Source organism: Cydia strobilella, chromosome 4 (genome assembly GCF_947568885.1).
Source record: "Cydia strobilella chromosome 4, ilCydStro3.1, whole genome shotgun sequence".
In the NCBI taxonomy this organism is placed as follows: Eukaryota; Metazoa; Arthropoda; class Insecta; order Lepidoptera; family Tortricidae; genus Cydia; species Cydia strobilella.
In genome coordinates, this window is record NC_086044.1 from 18,009,326 (window position 1) to 18,031,656 (window position 22,331).

Sequence of the window (22,331 nt, forward strand, 5' to 3'; positions counted from 1 at the left end):
CATTTTATTCTTAAAAAAGTCGTTTCCCTTAATTTTTCTATTCATCTGTAGGTAGACATTTTTATTAAATTTCTTTTTGCCATTATTGCCATCTTTTCCCATATATAATTTACAATGATGACATTAACGTATTGGAAAGTGGGAAGTACCAGAACTAGAGCTAAAGTCCATGAAAGAATTGTGCCTTCTAGTTTGACAGCTGAACTAGATGGCGTATGTACTGCGCCATAAGTTTTGTGGTCATTGGATTGTCAAACGTCAACTTTAGAAAACCAAAGTTACAGTATAGGTAATTACAGAGCCGTACAGCAGCCTTAAATATTACACATTTTATACAAACTTTTTTTTTATCAAGTCTGCAAGCGATACTGCAAATTTTTAAATTACAGGAAACCGTCTTAATACAGTCATTCAATCTTTGTTATAGTCTGTTTCGTTTAACTATGAAGTAAATATTGCCCATAAGGAAATGGGATGGAACGCTCATTTGTTTCTTGCATAGAAAATTTATGGCGTAGTACTTTATCCATACTAATAATAATATATTAAATGCGAAAGTCTTGTCTGTCTGTCTGTGTGTTACCTCTTCGCGTTTAACCCGCTGAACCGATTTAGTTGAAATTTGACGTAGAGATAGTTTGAGTCCCGGGGAAGGACATAGGATAGTTTTTATCCCGAAAATCATCCCTTAAGAGGGTGAAAAGCGGGGGGAATCATGGTGGAATTGAGATAATTAATGAGTTGCTGGCTCAATACATTTATTTACATACAAGATATATACAGTGGTACTACGTAAACGAAATTAATAACTAGCTTAAATCTAAAATAGGCCCTTGAGGCATTGTACCAAGGATGCTGGCGGCATTTCCCCGCTGTATCGCAATGCTGATACGTTGTGCGAGAAAGCCGCCAGCTCTTCGGTCACCAGTTACGTCAACCAGACGCTTCGCGATTTCTGCAAACAACTTATGCGCGCTGGGACCCCATGGACCTAGAGTTTCAACTCCAAATGGAACGAAATGATACTCTCTACCGAGGCTCTTATATTTATTACGTTTTAAAATTTCGGCGCTTTCCGCCGCTCCGCCCGCTTTTACATTAGTCAATGAGTTGCACTTAATGAGTTGCTTAATAATTTGTGTGCATATTATGGTCAAATTGAATGATTGCTATAAGACTTTCTCCAGGCGCTATTTTTAATCTAGCTAGGGTTACTAAGTCCAAGCAGACGAAGTCGCGGGCAAAAGCTAGTAGTTAATAAAACAGACTATAGGTACTACTTATTCACCTTGTCTAGTTACCGTTACCGTACGTTGCACTGACATATAGTGGTAATGGTAATTAATATTGCCATGTGCGGTCAGGCTTGTCACTTGTCAAGGTATTAGTCTAGGCTAGAGAGCGTGTAAGTATAAAGCGTACTCCATTGTGGTGCCGCCCGCAACCAACCCCTACACTGCGAAATTGCCTACGACACAGATCACTTACGAGTATGCACTCATAAATAAGTTTACATTTATATAAGCCGACTCCCGGAGCTCGAAAAATGATATGACAGTCACACGTCCAAGTGTGATTCCACTTTGAAGCACCCATAGCATACCCATAGTGGAAGCACGGACTCCTGAAAAAAATCTTTATGACTCCACATTGGGGGCACGTGTTAACAATTTGTTATGGTTTTGACACGACCTTGATGATGCCATGGTGATTGGTGCATGAGAAATGAAGTGAAAGTCGTGACTGAGATGCGCGCCAATCACCAAGACGATCGTCAAGGTCATATTAAAACCTGTTAAAAAACATAATAAATTGTTCAATCTGAACCGGTCATGACACACACTACGGCCTGATTCGAACTTAAGATACGTCAAAAATTTGCTAAAGGTACGATATGGATCGGATATGTCAGTGTCAAAAGTGACGTTATCCGATCTATAATAAAACTGTAAAGTTATGTTTTAGACCAGATTTTGGATGGTATAGAAAAGATGTCAATCTCTATATATGAAAAGTGTCCATCAAAAAACAGTAAATAGCCACCATACACTGAAGTACCTAGACCATACACTACGACACCACGAGGGACAGAACATACGCAATGCGACAAAATTAAAAACACGTTTTAACATTCCTGACAACATACCAGAAACAACCTACGTAATTTGGTCGGGTTATTTGCTGCCCCTCCCCCATTTCATATCTACATTATTATACCTCTATGGTTCATGTCATATTAGTCTCCTATATATTACAATACTCTTTGGTCTCAGAGCCTACCTAGCGCCATCGGATCGGAGAGGTTAGGAACTATTATTTACAGCTGAAAGCTGGTCACTTTTGAAACAATTCTGCCATGCTAGACATCCTTTCTATACCATCCATAGACATATTGCGTTTTTATCTCGTTTTTATGGTGCGACAGCATCACTCTCGCAATTACTTAAATACAAAATTCTGATAATATAGCTTAATAAATGCTTTCCACAAAAATAGTTTTGTTTTGAATATGCAGGGTTGAGCCATTATTGCGTTTTTTTTCAAAAAAACATCTGCTTATTAAAACGACGCGACGTACTGTGGTTTACGCCATACGTCAAAAATTTAAAAATAATATGTTATTATTACCATAAATAGTAATCGTTTAGGCATTTACTATGTCTAAACTGCAATCAGGTATATAAATAGAATGAATCTACTAATTATGTACCTTCATTCAATTATCACCTTCGAAAGTGTAACTATCTATAACCTGAAATCTCCTTATCAGTTGTTTACGCAATTTTCCGCGTGTCATTTTTGTGTTATTCTCGTTCAAGTGCATCTTTGTCATCTAAAACTGCAATGAATATTCAAGGTAAAGGTATGTTTGATATATTTGACATATTAATATATAATAAATAGTTATAAATTAACAGCTACCGGTAAGCTGTTTTAATTGCAATATTTTACTTATGTGAAGTTCACTGAGTTTTAGTTTACTTATAGGCCATGTATTGCCCATTAATATTTTTAGGGTTCCGTACCCAAAGGGTAAAAACGGGACCCTATTACTAAGACTTCACTGTCCGTCTGTCCGTATGTCTGTCACCAGGCTGTATCTCATGAACCGTGATAGCTAGACAGTTGAAATTTTCACAGATCATGTATTTCTGTTGCTGCTATAACAATAAATACTAAAAACAGAATAAAATAAATATTTAAGTGGGGCTTCCATACAACAAACGCGATTTTTTTGTCGTTTTTTGCGTAATGGTACGGAACCCTTCGTGCGCGAGTCCGACTCGCACTTCGCCCGTTTTTTTGTATTAATTAGAGATACTTAAATTAAGTGTACTGATTATGAACATACCCCCCCGTCTATCCTCTTTTCTTTCGCAATAATTTAGGTGCTACGCCAATGCGTTCTTTCGTAGCATGATGCGACGAATTACATAGGTAAGATGATATGATGGTATGATGATGGGTAGCATAATTAGGTAGGTTTATTTTATTACTATAGTTGGTCAAGCAAGTCTTGTCAGTAGAAAAAAGGCGCGAAATTCAAACTTTCTATGGAAGGATATCCCTTCGCGCCTACATTTTTAAATTTGCCGCCTTTTTCCACCAACCACCACCAATTTTAATTATGTTATATTATATTCATGTCAATCTTTATTTAAGTATATAGTTGATCAAACTAAATTGTCAGTAAATAAGAACAAAAAAACTATTCTTATCGTTTTCTTTTGGGTACTAGGGTACTAGTACTAGTGTAAAACAAAGATAGAATGATTCTCTCGGCGCGATTCGGGAAATGAATTAGAGATTCACTAGATATGAAATAGTAAAGATATGTGACATCCAACGGGTAAAGGTACCTTGGCGCTATTTCATATCTAGTGAATCTCTAATTCATTTCCCGAATCGCGTCGTCTATGTCTATGTTTGAAATGAGACAGTCCTTTGACTAACTAAAGGTATGTGGTATGTGTCTGTACCGCTGCTACGAAGAAGAAAAAAGTATCCGACTCTATTGTAACGTTTCTTATCGACCCAATCTACCCACGGCACGGCTAAGTGTTAACTGTCAAGTGTTACCTGTCACACCTGTCATCTTCGTAAAATAGGGAGAGATTGCACTGTAGATACAGTTCAGGATACCTACTTCTAAAGATATTCACGTAGCGCGTCTTGCAGATATCAAAGGAACGATATTAATGAATAGGGTATTTGACTGCTAGTCAAAACAGTTTCTTTATAGTTTCTTTTTTCGAACTGTCAAAACTATTTGCCACTATAGAATTTATATGAAATACTAGAAAATGACGTCGCGGTCATGTTACCTACTTTTTAACCGACCCCAAAAGGAGGAGGTTATCAATTCGACCGTATATATATTTTTTGTATGTATGTTACCTCATAACTCCGTCATTGGTGAACCGATTTGGAAAATTGTTTTTTTTTTGTTTGAATGTGTATAGTCCCAAGTTGGCCCCGTTTTTGTCAAAACCCAGTTCTGATGATGGGATCCATGAGGTATCCAGGGAACTCCTCGAATCCTATAGGCATACATATAGTGATTTTTGTATTTTCATTAATAGAACAAATATTTACGTTCAGAAAAAGTGACATTCAAAGTCAAAGTCAAAGTCAATATAATCTTTATTCAAATAGGCCTAGCAACAAGCACTTTTAAATTGTCAAGTTTTAAATATTACTTTAATCTAAATATCAGAGCAATTTATTGATGCAGTTATTATTATTCTTAAAAACATTGAATTATTATAGATATGTCAAACTTAATAATAAGAATTCAGAAAAGGATCGTCAAACACCAAAATTGTATAAAAAATACTAGTCTAGAAACTTTCTAGATTTCTTCATGTGATTTAATGAAGTGGAACTGCTGATGATGATCAAAACGACGATTTGTTAAAGACGTTTTAAAAATAAAATGCAATATCCTATTTTCAAATTAGGTACTAAATGATACGTTATCGTTATCCTCAATATGTATGATAATGGGAAAGAATTGATTGCAAACATAATTTCTTACCAATTTCATGTAAATTTGAGATACATCACAAAATAGTAAACATTGGTTTAGTTATGCTATTAACTCTATTTACCTTCGTATCACTGTTTTTCCGCTATGTAGCAGTGAAAACTTTTCGTAGCGCTAAAGCGTAGCGTGAAAGGGTTCGCGTAGTTATACTTTTATACATATCGGAGGCCCTTATTGTACAATAGAAGACCGCTTGCCCTGTAATGTGATTTAGCAATTTCCTTCGCATTTTACCAACAAAAGCATTGGGGGATGCTCTAATAACTTTTATAGGCTTATGTTTTATAGGCACTTACTTATTTAGTATCGAAAAGGTACGCCGTTGTCGTATAATGTATTCGGTGAAAAACATTCGAATAAAATGATATACTAGCAATTTTCCTTAGCGCCTTTAAGTACATATTCATATAAGCATAAACAGCCCTAGGCGTTTCAAATGAACACACGCTATACATAACCAAACTATTTAGAATCCGAATTAAATAGAAACTGGCAACCTTAGAGTCGTACTTACTCAGATTATGGCCTTAACCTCAACTAATTTAATCTGTCCTGGCCCGCCTAAAGGCGATACACGTCGGAAGTTACAATATTATTAAGTATAGTGAGTTAAATATTCAGTGCTGCTTCAACATGCACACTTTTCCAAGGCGTCTTGTGTTAGACTTTCTGTTTATAAACTAGGAATACTAAAAATGTAATTACTTAGAAATGAAAATAATTCTTTTGTTTATTTCAGTTTGAGATCAATCAATGTCCTTCGTCAATAGTCATGACAGTAGCGGTGGGCTCGTAGTGGGGGTCGAGGGTGCGCGAACGGATTATTTCCTTGTAGACGAAGGCGGACTTGCGGGGAGTGCGTGTTCGAGCCGGGTCCGTGTAGTCCACCTCGTACAGACCATACCGCTCTCTGCCAAACAGATCAGAAAAACAAATAAAAATAGGAGAAGATTTTGGGATATAAAAAACCGGCCAAGTGCTAGTCGGACTCGCGCACGAAGGGTTCCGTACCATTACGCAAAAAACGGCAAAAATAATCACGTTTGTTGTATGGGAGCCCCCCTTAAATATTTATTTTATTCTATTTTTAGTATTTGTTGTTATAGCGTCAACAGAAATACATCATCTGTGAAAATTTCAACTGTCTAGCTATCACGGTTCACGAGATACAGCCTGGTGACAGACGGACAAACAGACAGACAGACAGACAGACAGACGGACAGACAGACAGCGAAGTCTTAGTAATGGGGTCCCGTTTTTACCCTTTGGGTACGGAACCCTAAAAAGTAACCTTATTGTAATAAAAAACCGGCTAAGTGCGAGTCGGACTCGCGCACGAAGGGTTTCGTACCATTACGCAAAAAACGGCAAAAATCAATAAAATCACGTTTGTTGTATGGGAGCCCGACTTAAATATTTATTTTATTCTGTTTTTAGTATTTGTTGTTATAGCGGCAACAGAAATACATCATCAGTGAAAATTTCAACTGTCTAGCTATCACGGTTCATGAGATACAGCCTGGTGACAGATGGACAGACAGACAGCGGAGTCTTAGTAAAAGGGTCCCGTTTTTATCCTTTGGGTACGGAACCCTAAAAAACTATACTCATTTTCTTTTGGGTGCTAGTACTAGTGTAAGACAAAGACAGTATGATTCTCTCTGTCTATGTTTGAAATGAGATGAGACAGTCCTTTGACAAACTATATCTATGTTTTTCTAATAATTGTGTGGTGCTTTTTTGCATGCATGGTGTGAAATAATTTATTTTAAACTAGATTTTGCCCGCGACTTCCTCTGCGTGGAGTAAGAGTAATTTGGGTAGCCTATTTTTTGATTCAATCTGCTTTTTATCGATTTCTAATACAAACTTCCGACCTCCTTTTGACCCCGATTTCTGGGTCCTACCCCTACCCTACCCTACCCTATGTCCTTTCGCCGGAACTCAAACTATCTCTATACCAAATTTCAACTAAATCGATTCAGCGGTTTAAACGTGAAGACGTAACAGACAGACAGACAGATACACTTTCGCATTTATAATATTACTAGCTTTTGCCCGCGACTTCGTCTGCGTGGAATTAGTAATTTGGGTACCTTAATTCTTAAACAAATCTGCTTTTTAATCCACCCTTTTTTCACCCCCAAATTGGTCCACACTATACATTTCCATCCCATTTTTTAGACCCTTAAGGGATAATTTCGGGGATAAAAGTTATTCTATATCCTTTCCCACAGCTCAAACTATCCCCATACCAAGTTTTATCTAAATCGGTTCAGCGGTTATTGATTCCCCATACAAATTTCCACCCCCCTTTTCACCCCCTTGAATAAAAAGTATCCTATGTCCTTCCCCGAGACTCATACTATCTGTACACCAAATTTCACCTAAATCGGTTCAGCGGTTTAAGCGTGAAGAGGTAACACACAGACAGACAGACAGACAGACTTTCGCATTTATAATATTAGTATGGAAGTATGGATAGTATGGATACAGTCAACTACCCTATTCAAGTTTTTTTTTTAACTCACGAATAAACATTTATGTAAGACAACATAAAATTACATGTATCAATTATTGACACAAGTACAGTCAAAGTTTTGCAGCCAATAAAATAGTACCTAATTACACGCGCATCCGGTCACTATGCGGTGAAGCAACTATCAATTTAGCTAATAAAGAAAAAGATAACTGCTAAGGTGTTTTTCAACTCGTTAAAACAAGCACTTTAGTGGCCACTAAGTATATAATTATTAGTTTAATTTATAAGAAAAGAGACTACATTAAGCAATCACTATAGCGACCCGCCCCGGCTTCGCAAGGGTAAATCTTAACAAATTCTACAACTAAACCTTCCTCTAGAATCACTCTATTGATAGGTGAAACCCGCATGAAAAGAGTTTTAATAGTTTTTGATGAATAGGTATATATTAACTAATATTTATACTAATACTTACGTATAACCATACATCCATTCGAAGTTGTCCATGATGCTCCAGGCGGTGTAGCCCCTGACGTCGGAGCCCTCGTCGATGGCGTCCAGCATAGCGTCCAGGTAGCCCCGGTAGTACTTCACGCGGTCCTCGTCCTCCAACCCACCCAGCGTCGCGAAACCGTTCTCCGTGATGTACACCGGCGGGTTGTTGTAGTCCTTCCTTATCTTGGTTAGGATTTTGTAGAATCCCCATGGCGTGTACTAGAATTGATTGTATTATTTAGAATTCGCCCAAAATTTCAAAGCCTTGGAAAAAAAATTCAACAGAGCGAGAAGAGAGCTCAATTCACACACGGCGGGAGCGTGCGTGCGCGGGCCGGAGCGGCGGCGGGTATGGTCGTATCGCTTACACGCGTGAAAATCGCGTAGTCGCGTTGTATTAAGTACGACCTCTTAGACAAATTTTTAAAAGAATAAATAAATAGATTAGTACAAGACTCTCGTATTGAGACATTTGTAAAATATGGTGGAGGCTTTTGCTCACCTAAAGGACACTGCCTACTGGTATAAATTACTTACTCAAAGGATGACAATTTTTTATACCTGCGTTAGAAAAACGTAAACAGAACTTACTTTAACTTTACCTGATGCTCCAAATTCCCAATCTTCTAAAGTGTATGTAATTGCATTGATGTCATCCGAGAAAGAAGGAGTATCATGATATCCGTGTACAGTTTCATTTCTGTATGTTAATTTCGAATAGTAATGATTCAGGCCGAAGTAGTCGGATGTCCCGCGAATGTATGCCTTTTCCTCTTCAGTGAACGCGGGTAATCTGGATCTAGAATACCCTTGCATAACGCTCTTGGCGGCTATGTTTTCGACCATTTCTTGTGGATAGCCTCCGTTTTCCGAGAAAATAGGATGGGCATATTGGCCCCACTGAGAAGAAACACAATATATATGTTAAAAATAATGTTAATAAGTTTTTATACAGTAACAAAATATGAGCGAAGTCCTTACATCAAATTGGTTCGCATCTTCAGCGGCTTGAATATGTTCCTGGTTGTTTTCATCTTCAGGCTCATACCAAGTAGAGCTGAACGTAATACTAACGGTGCCTCTCTGTTTCGATCTGTACTCTTCATCATACATGTGCCAAGCTTTAGCGTGTGACATGAGTATATTCTTAGAGCATAAATACTCTGCTACCCCCTTGATATTTAGTCGCGGCGCCATGGTCACGTCACCGTAGCCGAGACGGCAGGAAGCATGTGGCTCATTGAATGTGATCCAGAACTTGACTCTGTCTCCAAATAACTCAAATGCAGTACGAGTGTAGTCGGTGAACCAGTCAACAATGTTAGGGTTCGTCCAGCCGCCCATTTCCTGCAACTTTTGAGGCAAATCCCAATGGTACAGTGTAATCATAGGTGTTATATTATATTTTAGCATTTCGTTGATGTAGTTATTGTAAAATTCCACGCCTGCCGGGTTTATATGATCGGGGAAGCTGGTGGGCATTAGTCGAGTCCAAGACAGCGAGAATCTGTAATAATCGATTCCAAGTTCCCTCATCATCTCTACATCTCTTCTATATAAATGGTACGAATCGTTCGCGATGTCTCCATTAGAGCAATCTTTGATAGCGCATGGATCGGAATGAGTCAAATGGTCCCAAATGTTTTCAGATTTCCCTGTAAGAAAAATTATGATACGTTAAGCCTTGTAATTCCTATAGCGAGAATCAGCGTAATGCTGATGTTTACTGTAGTAGGTCACGTATATTACGTTTAATTGAGTATATAGCGTACCATCTTTATCCCAAGCACCCTCTATTTGGTAGGAAGCAGTGGCCGTTCCGAACAGGAACCCGTCGGGGAACTTGCGTGGCTCTTGCCGACTGCCGGCTGATTTGTTCTCGGACAAGACAAGCAATACTGCACTTAAACTGAAAATCCAATAAGGTGCGTTGGGGTAAGATTGATGGGTAAGAAAAAAAGTCATCCGTATGCCGAAGCATTACGGGCGACTTTTCATCCTACCCCTCGTGAAAAACCCATTCAATCTTGTCATACATATACCTGAATTTATTGGTCTTTAATCTTAAAATAAAGGTGTTGAGTATATGTATAGATTTATACTGGCATGAATCTTGACTAGTTCTGTCAGGTGCCACAGCGTTACAAAATGAATATCTGTTATTGTGTTATGTATGTTATGATGGTTTAATTTAAATATTTTTTAGTTAAGAACTTACTAACAATGCTATGGACCTATGAGTTGTCTGAAAATAAACGCATTTTATTTTATTTATTTTATAAATATGTATTGTGTATCCAAAGTCTGCCTATCATTCAATAAAATGGCATGTTTAATGTGAATTACAACTATACCGTACGGTACTCTCTTTCATGAAAATCCCAAAAGTATGAAACATGGCATGCAAGTTCTGATTTACTAAAAAAAGAAATGGAAACAACTCCTGAGCAACTCCTCAATAGTTCCTATTCCTAAAACCAAAACCGACACGTTTTTGATGATGTTATGTAGGCTGCATAGGGTAACAGCTTTCTTCTGGTTGGATCTTTGAAGCTAAGAACCCGTACCTGCTATTCATTGGTATGAATAGCAGGTACCTAAATAAATAAAGTAGGAAATATTATAATATTTATAAATATGTGGCGTCTCCTCTAGCTGCCACTGCCGACGTCATCTAACAGATGGCGTTAGGGAGCTAGAACGCAATTAGCTAGAAGCCTACATCGCGGTTACGAAGTTTCAAATGTCACTTACTATATATACTCTTTCTGACTAACTCTCAGTGGACTTCGGTCCCCAGGCATAACACCCGCCTGGAGAGAGTACTCTCTAGTGGCCCTCTCTCTACACATACCACATTGGTGACTTTCCGACATTGGACAGCCATGAAGACCTCAAGATCCTGATGACGCCGCCTCGCAGCAAAACCAGTTTCCTCTGAGTGTGCCACCTTGCATGCCTCTGTACAGTTCTGTACATATGTATATATCCTGTAATTATCTTGTAAATATTCATGCCTGGCACCTCAACTTCTCTCTCTCTCTCTCCGCTCGCCGCTCTGGCTCTGAGCAACTGCGCTCGTCACACTGGCTCTGAGCAGCTCCGCTCGCCTGTGACTCTGAGCATCTTCGCTCGCCACACTGGCTCTCGAGCACACACCTGGTTTCGCTGCACGCTTCATACGTCGTCGCTGACCCCTCCGCTCAAAGGGGGGCTGATGTGGCGTCTCCTCTAGCTGCCACTGCCGACGTCATCTAACAGATGGCGTTAGGGAGCTAGAACGCAATTAGCTAGAAGCCTACATCGCGGTTACGAAGTTTCAAATGTCACTTACTATATATACTCTTTCTGACTAACTCTCAGTGGACTTCGGTCCCCAGGCATAACACCCGCCTGGAGAGAGTACTCTCTAGTGGCCCTCTCTCTACACATACCACAAATATTATACTCACAGCACGCCTTTCCACATTTTGCTATTCTCAAACCTCCTATGAAGATACTCCATTGGCACATTGCTTATATATTGCTAGATAAGAACAAAAATTCCTCGAATATAAGACACTATCATTTCAGATTGATAAAACAGCCAAAGATTATATGTGCATGTGCATCATTTTTTACCGACTTCAATAAAGGAGGAGGTTATTAATTCGACCGTATTTTAATTTTTTGTATGTATGTTACCTCAGAACTCCGTTATTTATGAACCGATTTGGAGAATTATTTTTCTGTTTGCAAGTATATATGGGGCATTTTCTATGAAAAGGCACCTTATTGTCGATGGCACTTACGTCGCACAGCGTCGCGCGGCATTGTATTTATATCGGAGCATCGTTTATAATGGAGTAAGCGCCATCGACAATAAGGACCGTTTTAATAGGAAATACCTAATCCCAATAAGGCCTAGTTTACCCTCTGCGTTGGAAGGTCAGATTGCAGTCGCTTTCGTAAAAACTAGTGCCCACGCCAATTCCTGTGATTAGTCGCCAAGCTGACCCCAGGCTCCCATGAGCCGTGGCAAAATGCCGGGACAACGCGAGGAAGAAGAAACAGACTGAATGTCATTATTATTAAATCTAAAATCGACGCCATGGTTCCTAAGAACAGATTTCGCTATCTCTCATAGTTTCTGACTTCTCCTTACTGACCCATTTGGATTGATCACCCATAGCGACGAAATTTGACACGTAAAGCGACGAGGAACGTTTTAAGTTAAGTAAAAGTTTGCCAGTCACGTTTGTTTGAAATATACCCCACCGAGTGTGGCTCGGAGCTTAAGCCGCTCGCACCGATAAATATTCAAGTGCTGTTTGAAAAATATCTATCTATCTATCTGTTTGGAAAATAAAGTATATTATTTTCTCTACGTGTACCTTTAATTTAAGAGAGAAATGAATTTTGCTAATGTGCTTAGTAGTACAGCGGCAAGAGGGCCTAAAACACCATTCGATGTGACTGGACAGTATACTACCGACAAGTGGTATCGTTGTGTTCGGTAGAGTCTACTGAGTACGAAATAACAACTTGTCACTGTCTAAGAGTGTGGGGGGGATAACTGTGACGTCACAAAATCGGCAGTACAAAGTTTTAAACTTTTTTCTTTTAAACATACCATGTGGGGTACCAAATGAAAGGGCTTTGTGAGTAGATTACAAATATGTAACATAGTCTAACATTTTCACTAGTTGGTCTAACAAATTATAAGAAAATGATCAAAAATTTCACAATCCAGAGTTGACTCTAAATTGAAAAAGGCTGAATGGATTAGTCCAAATATTATACGATATGACTGTGAATATCCTCTAAATCATGTCAAAATAATTAACCAGGTATATCCAAAAATAATAAAAGTACGTCAAGTTGAATAACACTATAATTTTCTGTTATACTATACTAAAATAAATACATACATTACACCAGAAAATTATACTGATATTCAACTTCATGTACTTTTCTTATTTTTGGATTTATCTGTTTAATTATTTTTAAATATAATATAGAGGATATTTACAATCATTGTATATAAAATTTGGACTAATCCATTCAGCCATTTTCAATTTAGAGCAGTTCAAAATCAACTCAGAATTGTGAAATTTTTGAGCGTTTTCTAATAATTTGTTAGACCAAGTAGTGAAAATGTTAAACTATGTTATATATTTGTAATCTACTCACAAAGCCCTTTCATTTGGTACCCCACATGGTATGTTTAAAAGAAATGTTAAAAACTTTGTACTGCTGATTTTGTGACGTCACAGTTACCTATCCCCCCCACACTCTTAGACAGTGACAAGTTGTTATTTCGTACTCAGTAGACTATACCGAACACAACGATACCACTTGTCGGTAGTATACTGTCCAGTCACATCGAATGGTGTATTAGGCCCTTTGGCCGCTGTACTATGGGTTTGTCGATTGAAAATCTTGGTATTTAATATTTATTGATCTCAAATAGACTTGCAAAAGTGACCCCAATATCTCAAGTGTTCTTTTATACGGCATGGGTCATATGGGTGACAATTTTTTTCTTTAAACTATGCGTAAAAAATTGTTTAAAAAAGTTGTGTACGTTTTATTACGCCATCTCAAAGCCTCCCTGACAACGGGAATGCACTTATTTTTTAGCCACCCTGTATATGCCTATAAGATTTGAGGTGTTCCCTAGATTCCTCACAGATCCCACCATCAGAACTGGGTTTTGACAAAAACGGGACCAACTTGGGACTATATAAATTCAAACAAAAAATAATTTTCCATATCGGTTCAGAAATGACGGAGTTCTGAGACAGATACAAAAAAAATAGGGTCGAATTGATAACCTCCTCCTTTTTTGAAGTCGGTTGGTACTACCTAGGGATTGCAAATCGGTATACGAACAGTTTCGTGAAAATTTAATTAGAGTGAGTTTTTACAGTGTTGCTGGTTGTCCACATTTTCCAAAGCGTCTTCTGTTAGACGCTCTATTATAAACACATTATAAACTCGGAAACTTCACAAAAAAACAAATTAGTTAGATATTCTTGTTTTATTTCAGTTCAGTTTGTAATAAATCAATGACCTTCGTCGATGGTCATGACAGTAGCGGTGGGCTCGTAGTGGGGGTCGAGGGTGCGCGAACGGATTATTTCCTTGTAGACGAAGGCGGACTTGCGGGGAATGCGTGTTCGTGCCGGGTCCGTGTAGTCCACCTCGTACAGACCAAACCGCTCTCTGCAAAAGCGATCAGAAAAATAAATAAAAATACTAAGTAAAAAGTACGAACATTTTTGAAATGGATTTTTTTTACAATAAAAAGAAAAAACTAACCTTATTGTAAAGAAACTGAATAATTCACACTCAATGTTAGAGTAGGACTTACGAGTAACCCCTCATCCATTCGAAGTTGTCCATGATGCTCCAGGCGGTGTAGGCCCTGACGTCGGAGCCCTCGTCGATGGCGTCCAGCATGGCGTCCAGGTAGCCCCGGTAGTACTTAACGCGGTCCTCGTCCTCCAACCCACCCAGCGTCGAGAAACCGTTCTCCGTAATGTACACCGGCGGGTTATTGTAGTCCTTCCTTATCTTAGTTAGGAGTTTGTAGAATCCCCAAGGCGTGTACTAGAATTGATTGTATTATAGTTTTTAATTGAATAATAATAATTATGTCTTATTTAATTTACTTGAATCTTTGCACTGATATAAAATAAAATATTATGTAGTTTAGCGTGTAGTTGCGCTCTCTCGGAAGGGTTTCCATGGAAGACCAGCGTCGAGATCCTTAAGTGGTATCTTGACATTAAGCTGAGTGGAGACCCTTTCAGTGACGCTTATTAATAACAAATTGTTCTGTTGTGTATGTAATACCTAAATTTAAGCGTTTTCTGAATAAATTTCTTCTATTCTATTCTAATTTGTCGAAAATTGTTACGACTTGGAAAGGAAACGCAACGAGTTTATTACATTCCAGCGAGACGAGTTAGAGTTTGTTTAAACGAGTAGATATAGGTACCTAGATATTTTATGTACATAGCTTGTATTGAGATAGTTGTAAAATATTATGGACGCTGTAGGTAAAAGGAACGGGTAAGGAGGTAAGGAGGAACGCAGACCCGGACTCACTTACTTACTCTGAAGGGTGAACGGGCACCAAGTGCGCTCTCCACGATAGCTACTCGCCCGTATCAATAGCGAGGACCAGCTGCTCTCATAACCACCTCCAATACAAAACCAACAACCAATAAAATTGTAGTACCTATACTCGTACCGAGGTACTTGTAGTAGTAGTAGTAATAGTAAATCACTTTATTGTACAAAAAAAAAATGGTTAACATGAAATTCATATAAATGTAGGTACAAAGGCGAGCTTATCCCTATAAGGGATCTCTTCTAGCTAACCTTAGAGTTAATGAGTGGAAAATTCGAATTAGATAAATAGACAAAGTTACGGAACGTACAATAATATTTAAGAAGGAAAACTACATAATAACATTATACAATAAAATAAATACTAGCATACATAAATATATAGTACTATAAATAAATATTAAATTATTAATATATATATATTATTATTTACAACGACGGGACTTAATCGCGTAAAATAGTTTTAAATTTACCTCCGACGTTTCGAGGACGGCGTTGTCCCCGTGGTCTCGGAGAAGACTGGCTAAAGTTGACATCAACATCTTCTAGGCGCGCGAGTTTTTCGAACTACCCGCACTTGGTCTTGTTTATTAACTTGAACGTTTTGCGTACTAGGGATGCTACCGGGTCGACACACAACACTCACAATATTCGATTTTTCAACTTTCGATATTTGGTTTCGCTTACACTTACTAATGACTGGGTTCCATGTGGATGAGATCTTAAAACCTTCGTCTCGATTGAAATTTCTATGTTTCTTGATTTCAATGGCTTCACGGATTTTTCTACTATAAAACCCACGATCTGTAGAAAGTATTCCAGGGTTGTGAAGCTCAATCCAGTGGTTTGGCCCTGACTCTAGTAAATGCTCAGCAACGGCAGACTTGTTCACCTGACGGTTCTTGACAGCTGCGATATGTTCCTTAACTCGCTCCGCAATGGTACGTTTCGTTTCCCCGATGTAGGAACTACCACAACTGCAATCGATCTTATAAACGCCAGGTGACTGGAACGGGATAACGTCCTTCGGTGACCTCAGGTTTCCTGCAATTTTGGATAAAGGAGTGTATACCGTCCTTATAGAGTACCTCTCAAGTACTGTGCCAACCTTATCCGTTACTCCTTTCACATAAGGTAAAAATGCCGGTTGCCTGGAGACATCAGGACGCTTCACTCTTGCTTTTCGTCTGGGTTGCTACTTTCTCACCTTATACCCGTTCCACCTAAGTACCTCCTGAATATGCGACATCTCGCTCTTTAAATATTCAGGGTCACACAGATCTTGTGTTCTGTTCACCAGCGAGCTGACAACTGATTGTAAGTGTAGGGGATGGTGGTGAGAGAAAGCGCTCAAATACCTATCCGTGTGAGTTGGCTTCCTGTATACAGTATGCGTCAGGGTTCCGTCCCGTCGTTGTAAATAATAATGAGTAAAAATCGTGAAAGTTTAAATCAGTGTAATATATATATATGTTTGAGCGACAGGGGCAACTCGTTCCACAACTTCACCGCGCGCACTGTGAATGAATTTGCATACGTTCCAGAATCGAGACTTATTCGAAGGAATAGCAAGCGTAAGATTAGCACTAGAACGTAAGCGGTGAACACTTCCTTCAGCCAGATAGTTAAATCTTACGGTTAGGTAAGATGGAGAACAGGGGTTGAAGAGTATGTTGAAAAGCAACGACAGAACATGCACATCCCTGCGCTGGCTGGCTGGCTGCGGTGGCGGACTTGTTACAAACTACTCGTAAGAATATGGTTACGAAATACCTACGGTAGAAAAAAGCGAAAACACAAGGTACGACCTCTTAGACAATATTTAAAAGAGTGAATATATAAGTACAAAACTCTCGTATTGAGACAGTTGTAAAATATGGTGGAGGTTTTTGCTCACCTAAACGACACTACTAGTATAAATTATTTAAAGGAAGACAAATTTGTATACCTACGGTAGGAAAGTGTAAACACAACTTACTTTAGTAAAATCTGATGCTCCAATTTTCCAATCTTCTGATTTGTATCTAATTGCATTGATGTCATCCCACAAAGAAGGAGTGTCATGATATCCGTGTACAGTTTCATTTCTGTATGTTAATGCCGAAGAGTAATGATTCAGGCCGAAGTAGTCGGATGTCCCGCGAACGTACGCCTTTTCTTCTTCGGTGAATTCGGGTAATCTGGACTTGGAGTACCCTTGCGCCGAGCTCTTAGCAGCTACATTGTCTACCATTTCCTGTGGATAACCTCCTTTCTCCGAGAAAATAGGATGAGCGTATTGGCCCCACTGTGAAAAAAACAATGCGTTAAAAATAAGGTAGGTAGTAAAGTTTAAGTGTTTAAACAGTATTAACATACGAGCAAAGTCCTTACATCAAATTGGTTGGCATCTTCAGCGGCTTGAATATGTTCCGGGTTGTTCCCATCTTCTGGTTCAAACCAAGTGGAGCTTAACGTAATACTAACGGTGCCGCTCTGTTTCGATCTGTACTCCTCGTCATACATATGCCAAGTTTTAGCGTGTGACATAAGCATATTCTTAGAGCATAAATACTCTGCTATCCCCTTGATATTTAGTCGCGGCGCCATGGTCACGTCACCGTAGCCGTAAAAGCAGAAAACGTGTGGCTCATTGAATGTGATCCAGAACTTGACTCTGTCTCCGAATAACTCGAATGCAGTACGAGCGTAGTCAGCGAACCAGTCAACAATGTTAGGGTTCGTCCAGCCGCCCATTTCCTGCAACTTTTGAGGCAAATCCCAATGGTACAGTGTAATCATAGGTGTTATATTATATTTTAGCATTTCGTTGATGTAGTTATTGTAAAATTTCACGCCTGCCGGGTTTATATGATCGGGGAAGCTGGTGGGCATTAGTCGAGTCCAAGACAGCGAGAATCTGTAATAATCGATTCCAAGTTCCCTCATCATCTCTACATCTCTTCTATATAAATGGTACGAATCGTCCGCGATGTCTCCATTAGAGCAATCTTTGATAGCGCATGGATCGGTATGAGTCAAATGGTCCCAAATGTTTTCAGATTTCCCTGTAAGAAATTAATGATACGTTAAGTCTTATAATTCCTATAGCGAGAATCAGCGTAATGCTGATGTTCACTGTAGTAAGTCACGTATATTACGTTTAATTGAGCATATAGCGTACCATCTTCACCCCAAGCACCCTCTATTTGGTAGGAAGCAGTGGCCGTTCCGAACTGAAACCCGTCGGGGAACTTGCGTGGCTCGTGCCGACTTCCGGCCGATTTGCTCTCGGCCAAGACAAGCAATACTGCACTTAAACTGAAAATGAAATATGGACATGTAGGTATGTTCATCATAAATATACTAAAACTTAATGTCTGTAAATCTATACATATAATAAATCTGAAGGGGGTCGAAAGTCTGTACATGGAAGATATTCGAATAAAATATTGGCTGGGGATACTTAGAATCGATATAACAGAACACGTTCCAACAGTTTTTAGAATTTTTGTCTGTTTATCTCTTTGTCTCTTTATTCGACAGCACATCACGTGAAAACGGCTGAACGGATTTTGATGCAAACTTTACTAATCTGTTGGTGGTGAAAAAAATTGTGTTTAGTGAAAGGGAGCAAAGTTTGTTAAACCCTTGTGCCTTGAAACCCTCGCCACGCTCAATATTAGCACGAGGAGTTAAACAACAACTTTGCCCCCTTGTAAAACAAATAACTATTCACAAGTAGACTGCGTTCTACAGTAGGTGTGGTATTAGGTATTATGATGTAGGGGTTAAACACCGCTTTCTTCCGATTGGGTCATAGTCATAGAGCTAAGAACCCATACTATGCCATGCCAAAATAAAATAAAAACTATTTCTAATACTCACAGCAAGCCTTTCCACATTTTGTTGTTCAGCCAAACCTTCTAGTGAACCTACTACTGGCGTAGTGTTTATATTATATATTGCTAGATAAGATCATAGATTTCTCATCTCACATACTAGTAAAATATTGACACTATCGTTTTAAAGGTTGATAAAGGTTTTAAAACGGTCATAGTGGATTATCAGTGTCATCTTTTACTTCACATTATCTAAAGTGTTTAAACAACAGGTTGTTGCTTAGGAGTTGATGTCATAACACCTTTCATACAATCAACATAGTAACTTAGTAATTTTAGCAGCGGAGACGACGATGCTAAATGTGTCACTCGAGCGTCGTAGAGACCAAAGATAGATATAACTCCGTTATAGATGGATACAGTCTAAGGAAAAAACGTGCCTCGAAAATCAAGAAAATTTGATTCTCGTTCAGAGGGCGCTACTAGTTTTGGCCTACAGTCGTATAGATGGCGTTGACGGTTTCGTTTGTTATTTAACAATTTTAACGCATATCAGTGAAAGAACATGGGTCAAAATCATCAAAATAATTAATGCAAATAAAAAAAATCATTTATCTATATTTAAATACATTTTATCGTATTTTTACAAATCTTCAATTTTAGTTTTAAAGTGTGTCGACAGATGGCAGTGAATTTACTGGGGTTACAAAATTTACTATGACCAAAGATAGATATAACTCCGTAATAGATAGATACAGTCTAAGGAAAAAACGTGCCTCGAAAATCAAGAAAATTTGATTCTCGTTCAGAGGGCGCTACTAGTTTTGGCCTACAGTCGAATAGATAGCGTTGACGGTTTCGTTTGTTATTTAACAATTTTAACGCATATCAGTAAAAGAACATGGGTCAAAATCATAAAAATTATTAATGCAAATAAAAAAAATCATTTATCTATATTTAAATACATTCTATCGTATTTTTATAAATCTTCATTTTTAGTTTTAAAGTGTGTCGACAGATGGCAGTGAATTTACTGGGGTTACAAAATTTACTATGACAGTACCGCTCTAGTATAAGTTACTCTATGCTATGACAGTACCGCTCTAGTATAAGTTACTCTATGTAGAGACCTATTGGAATCGAAAGATTATATGATAAGAAGAAAAAAATGTTATATAATATTTTCTTTTTTAGCGAGCAGGAAAGCGTCTACAGATTTTTTTAATATAAAAAAACTACCACGTGGAGTTACTCGAGCGCGTCAGATATTGGTAGTGTCAGTCGCGCAACATGTCTCTGATAACAAGGGTATGTTAATCTGCCGGGTTACATACGGAAGGGTAGAAAATTTGGAAAAAAAAATTACTCGGGGACGTCAGATATTCAAAGGGGTTGTTAAATCGACCCTACAAAAGTGTTAATTGGGCCTCCTTTTATTCTTGGTATTTATAAATGACCTTCGTCTTACTATTCCACTTAAGTGCATATTATTCTACAATAAAGGGAGAAGGGAAAGGGAGGGGTGAGGGGGAGGGAGGGAGAGAATATTCTGGCTGACATAAATAATTGGGTTTGGGCGGAGGTTACCAAATTCGAAATAGGTTCAAATCCTGACTTTTCCAGTTTCTTATTTCTATAAGAATTTCTAAAATCGTACTATTTATACCTACAAACAGCAACACTCCTAACTATACCTACATCGGTGGACCTTATTACAAAAGGCATAAGGTCCACCGATGTACAGTTAACAGTGAGGGCGATGGTACTAAAAAAAGTGACGTACTCACAAAGTGACGTCTTCAGAAGGTGAGGAACTCAGAAAGTGATGTAATCAGAAAGTGGCGATCTCAGAATGTGACGTCCTCAGAATGTGACGAACTCAGAAACTGACGTCCTAAGAAAGTGACTTACTCCGCCCGAACCCTAACTTTGTGATAAGACGCTACAGCCGTATTCGGCGGTCGTTTTGCAATATTTAAGTTTAGCCGTGACATTGCCATGTATTACGAAAGTTGCAATTTACCCTAGATTAGTATGTATGTTACTAACACATTATGAACTTTTGTTCGAAATAAATTATTATTGATCGTTTGATTGAATCCATCTAGTTTCACCTCACCTCATCTTTTAATGTCTCGATTCCATAAAGTACCTAATGATAAATATTGGTTACTATTAAATTAAATTATTGGCATTATTGCACCCTACTCATATGTAAAATGTAAACATATCTCTGATGTCGACTGTAGGCACATAACATAATCAATAATAATGATTAAAATTTAAAGATTTTTATTCATCTGCCCTCCTGCGATTAAAGTGACGTTAATTTGCAAGTAGTCGCCCGAGATCTCCTCCCCCTCATTTAATAGATTTAAAAGCCTTTTGCAATTAAGGTGACACACTCTCTTCCTAACATTAATCAAGAAAGTCCTTGCTATAAATGCACACTCGACAGTGCGCATTTATAATCGTTGGATGTCTTTTAGAGAGTATACCTAATTTATTGAAATAATATGAACAACGAACGTTAATTGACAATCAATACATTTCTTAAAAAGGAACATCTATAAAATAAAACTAAATTAAAACTAAAAACTTAGACTAAATAAAACTAGAATACATCTAGAAAATGTGGTCTCTTTCGCATGGTGCCGAGGATGCTGGCAGCATTTCCCCGCTGTATTGCGATGCTAATACGTTCCTAATTTATTTAGATTACTATGACACAAAATACTACACTAAAGTAAGTAGTTCTATACTTAGCTAGTATAAAAGGATAAATAGTCGTTTATGTGACTGCTACATAATGAAGGCATTAAAATACGACTAATACGAGTGTGGATAAATGAAACGAATGAAATGAATTTCATAAAAGGATCAGACGAGTATTTTAATACCTAATTATGTACACTGCTTTATCTACATCCATATCATAAGCTTCAACAAAACAAACTAATTTTATATTTACAAACCTACTACTAAACGTCAAATGGCGGCAAATGAAAACTTTTCGCGCATGACACGCATCCGTAGTTTTTTTTTTAATTCAGAGACAAACTAGAGTTGGTTGGACTGTTTGCAACTGACACTTCATTTCGAATAAAACGTCATCTCGACTGATATAGTTGGTCAAACCAATTTGTCAGTCAGTAACAACCAGGAAAATTATACTCATCCCTTTCTTTTCGGTGCTAGTCTGTACTAGTACTAGTGTAAGACAAAGACAGTATGATTCTCTCCGTCTATGTTTGAAATGAGACAGTTCTTTGACAAACTATATTAGGATATAGGCTAAATCTAATTTCTTTGTTTCTCAGAGATGTTCTAAATTTGAATGTAATTAAAATATCGGTTAACGATAACG

At 38.2% G+C, this 22,331-nt stretch overlaps 2 protein-coding genes across 2 annotated transcripts in view; one reads left to right on the forward strand and one right to left on the reverse strand.

Moving 5' to 3' along the window:
• The window catches only part of LOC134740763 (G-protein coupled receptor 179), a 52,415-nt gene that overhangs the window by 14,367 nt on the left and 15,717 nt on the right, over window positions 1-22,331 (forward strand). The gene's annotated exons all lie outside the window — the stretch shown is intronic.
• Window positions 5,783-18,478, reverse strand: LOC134740928 (lactase/phlorizin hydrolase-like). The gene is made up of 12 exons (XM_063673584.1): window positions 18,307-18,478; window positions 17,517-18,190; window positions 17,122-17,430; window positions 14,380-14,618; window positions 14,080-14,231; window positions 12,445-12,458; window positions 11,477-11,550; window positions 9,797-9,933; window positions 9,006-9,679; window positions 8,616-8,924; window positions 8,005-8,243; window positions 5,783-5,957 (listed from the first exon to the last, which is right to left on the reverse strand). Exons 1-12 carry the CDS (start codon window positions 18,476-18,478, stop codon window positions 5,798-5,800), a joined length of 3,153 nt encoding a protein of 1,050 aa, XP_063529654.1. The 3' UTR covers window positions 5,783-5,797.